This window comes from Microtus ochrogaster, unplaced genomic scaffold (genome assembly GCF_000317375.1).
Source record: "Microtus ochrogaster isolate Prairie Vole_2 unplaced genomic scaffold, MicOch1.0 UNK1, whole genome shotgun sequence".
NCBI lineage: Eukaryota > Metazoa > Chordata > Mammalia > Rodentia > Cricetidae > Microtus > Microtus ochrogaster.
Window position 1 is genome coordinate 38183158 of NW_004949099.1, and position 3637 is coordinate 38186794.

General features: G+C 49.4%; 1 protein-coding gene across 1 annotated transcript in view; it reads left to right on the top strand.

Moving 5' to 3' along the window:
* The first annotated feature begins 871 nt into the window (after positions 1-871).
* The window catches only part of LOC101985471 (tubulin alpha-3 chain-like), a 6897-nt gene continuing 4131 nt past the window's right edge, over positions 872-3637 (top strand). Inside the window, exons 1-3 of the mRNA XM_013352903.1 lie at positions 872-937; positions 3134-3356; positions 3594-3634. Of these exons, the coding sequence (XP_013208357.1) occupies positions 935-937; positions 3134-3356; positions 3594-3634 (267 nt within the window). The 5' untranslated portion in view covers positions 872-934. The remainder of the gene's footprint in view (positions 938-3133; positions 3357-3593; positions 3635-3637) is intronic.

Consider the following 3637-nt stretch of genomic DNA (forward strand, 5'->3'; position numbering starts at 1 on the left):
CCTCAATACTCTAATGCTGGGTTTGAAAGGCACTTAGGGGGTAGAGACCAGAGAATCTGAAGTTCAAATCCATACCTGGTTACAAGAGCAGTCAAGACCAAGATGGGATACACAAGACTATGCATAAATAAATAAATAAATAAATAAACAACAATAATAATCCACAGTATGGCACAACCTGCAATTCAATTGCGTGCAGTCAGATATCCTGAGGAAGTAAAAGTATGTCTATTAAACTGTGTTTCTGCAATACTGCAGATTGAAGGAAGGTCTGATCACCACCACGCACTGTGCATATCGATAGCCTCAGCTCTGAGGCATGCTGAGACAGGGTTTCTATTTGTGCAAGCCTGGGCGACAAAGACTTGGAGGTCACCTGAGCTGTATAACCAACAGCTTTCAACACCCTCGGAAAATGATGTCATAATAGATGACTGTTCACACAGACTTCCAAAAGGACACTGGGTCCTAAGGCAGGACTCAAGTGCCCAGATAAGGATGTCTGTCTGAAGAAGGGCTTCTGCAGGCTTCCTGACACAGCTGAACAATTTTTCTGCACCAAGTGAGGTAAGGTAGTGGGAGGTGCCCTGAGTGCTGAGAGATGCTGAGTGTGCAAGGCTCCACCCCACTTGTCCTGCTAAATTGCACCAGGGAGGTGCAGACATCCCCAGCCTCCAGATGCTCATCCCCTCCAGCCACTCCAGAGCCTTCCCGCCAAAGCCACGTCCAATCAGAAAGTCCCAGCACTTCAAATTGAGCCCCATCCAATCATAAGTGGACTGTGGTGCCTAGGCCCGCCCCGGAAACACTCTGGGCCAATAAGCCACTAGATATTTGCATTTATATCCGTATCCGGCCTGGACAGTTGAGTGCGGGCAAGAGGCAGTTGAGGACCAGTGCTGAGGAACGGCTGAGCTGGTCTGCAGAGTGCAGGATGGTGAGAGCAGGCCCGGGCCGGGGTGGCGGGGCTCAGGACCTCTGAGGGTGGGTTCCACGGGAGAGAGACCTGCTGTTCCCTTGGAGACCAGGCTCCCGCGAGGGTGAGTGGGGGCATAGCCATCTCTGAGGCCGCAGTTTCCTCCTGACTCCTCACCAGGCAAGTGCGAGAGAGATGCCCCTTGTCTTAGCTCGCAGTGAAGATCCAGGATGGTGGGATGGCGCTCCTGTCTGGAGTCCCAGCCCTGCAGAGGACAGAAGTTGGAGGCCAACCCCAGCCTCATAGAACTCTGGTCTCTAGAAAATGCAACTAGAGAGGGTGGCGGATTAGATTGCGCAGAGGGATTTTGTTCCGTTTCCTATACCAGTGAGGAAAGTGAAAGTGTCGGAGTCCAAAGAGCCTTTGTTTGGAATTTTAAGACAGTCTTGTAGTCCGTGTTTGTCTCGTGTTGGTCCTGAGCTGTCTATGGGGATACGCCCTTGAACTCGTGGAAGGCCCGCCCTCTGCCCCCTCTGCGTGGGGATCACGGGAGTTTGCCACTAGGTTCACCCAGTTTGCCAAGGAACTTTTATGTGGTTTGTGACTAGCCCTGTTTTTTATGTTGTGTGCTTCCGCGGGATAGTTTGTTCACACAAGAAAGTAAATCTGAGATACTTGCCGTGCCGTGCTGCAGTCCCAAGCCCCAGGTGGGCTGAGGCAGGAAAATTGGATTTCAGGACTAATCTGAACAAATTTGAGGCCAGCATAGGCTACTACAAGAACTTGTCTTCAGGAAAAAAAATTAAGAAGCTCTTTTAAGTTTTTTCCCTTTGTCTGATATGGTTGTGTGTGTATGTCTGTGAGAGGTGCGTGTTCCTGAGTGCAGTTCCCCAGAGAGGCCACAAGAGAGCAGAAATCACAGGCAGGCAGTTGTGAGTCTGGTCACCAAACTCTGGTCTGGCATGAGGAGTGCCCTCAGGGGGCGGGGGATTCAGCTCCATGGTAGAGTGTTTGCCCAGCAAGCATAAGGCCCTGAGTTGGGTCCTCAGCTCTCCTAAGCTAGCCACCAAGCATCTAGCATGTCTTGACCCTCTGAGAGGTGACTCCTATCTCTCTGACACTGCCCTTCTCTCTGTTTTTCAGTTTGGCTTTATGCCTAGCCTTATTCTGCCTTGCTATTGGCCAAATCGGCTTTTTTATTAACCAATGAGAGTAGAACGTATTCACAGTCTGCAGAAGGATCATCCCACTGCAGCACATGAATCATAACAGAGAAAATGCCCGCAGACACTGTCATGTCACCTCTCCCCAGGTGACTCCAGTTGTCAGGTGAACCAGGCTAACCAGCACAATGTTTCACATGTGTCTTTTCAGATTAACCTTTGAAAACATAGGCGATCTACCTGCAGATTCAGTAGCAAGTAACATCTTACTCTGTGCCTCAAAAATCCACCATCTGTTTCCTTGAAGAATCTCCATAATTTTTCTTTTGATGAATTCTGTTTATCTTTGAAGCCTTTCTGTTTTGAGACAGGGCATCACCTCATAACTCTGGCAGACTCAAGCTCACAAATACACACCTGCTTTTGCCTCCCAAGTGCTAGGATTAAAGGCATACACCACTATACTTAGTCACGAGTTTTTTAATAAAAGCAAAAATGGGGCTGGCAAGATGGCTCAGATACGGGACTTTATTGGCTTTATTTTTTAATTACATTTATTTGCACAAATGTGTACATGCAGCCAGTGAGATCAGATGACCACTTGCTGGAGGTGATTCTTTGCTTCCACTAAACGGGTCCCAGAGTTCAACACAGGTCGTCAGGTTTGGCAGGAGTTGCAAACCCCATGAAAGTTCTTTGGGAAACGGGGTGGAGCTAGTGACAAACTCCTGTGACCCCGACACAGGGGGCAGAGGGCGGGTCTTCCAGGAGTTCAAGGGCCTCTTCCCATAGACAGCTCAGGACTCACATAAGACCTACAGGAGCTATGAGACTGTCTTAAAATTCTGAATGAAGGCTCTTTGGGCTCAGTCACTTTCAATTTCCTCACTGGTGTTAGAAAGGAAACAAAATTCCTCTCCGCAAACCGATCTGCCACTCTCTCTTGCGATTGTGGGTGAAGTTTGAAAATAGACACTTGGCACGACACAAAGATACATTGGTAATCCATGCAGTTTCAGTTGAACGATTGTCATGTTTCTGTTCTGGGTTCCAGCGTGAGTGTATCTCTATCCACGTGGGGCAGGCAGGTGTCCAGATCGGCAATGCCTGCTGGGAACTGTACTGCCTTGAACATGGCATTCAACCTGACGGTCAGATGCCAAGCGACAAAACGATCGGTGGCGGGGATGACTCCTTCAACACATTCTTCAGTGAAACCGGAGCTGGCAAGCATGTGCCCAGAGCAGTGTTTGTGGACCTGGAGCCCACTGTGGTCGGTAGGTGCCTGGGTCAGGGTGGAGGCTTTCCTGGGAGAGCGTGAGTGTCTCAGGAAAACCTGCTGACATCTCTGAGAGTAGACCTGATGTATGAATGTGTGCTTGAGACTGAAAAGGTCATGTGTGGGTGGTTTGTGTGTGCACGGACAATGCTTAGAAGATGCTCTCGACCAACACACTCAATGAACTTGAATGTCCCTGCCCTAAAGACTCACGGTGTGAATGCTCTCTCTCCAGATGAAGTGCGCACTGGAACCTACAGGCAACTCTTCCACCCAGAG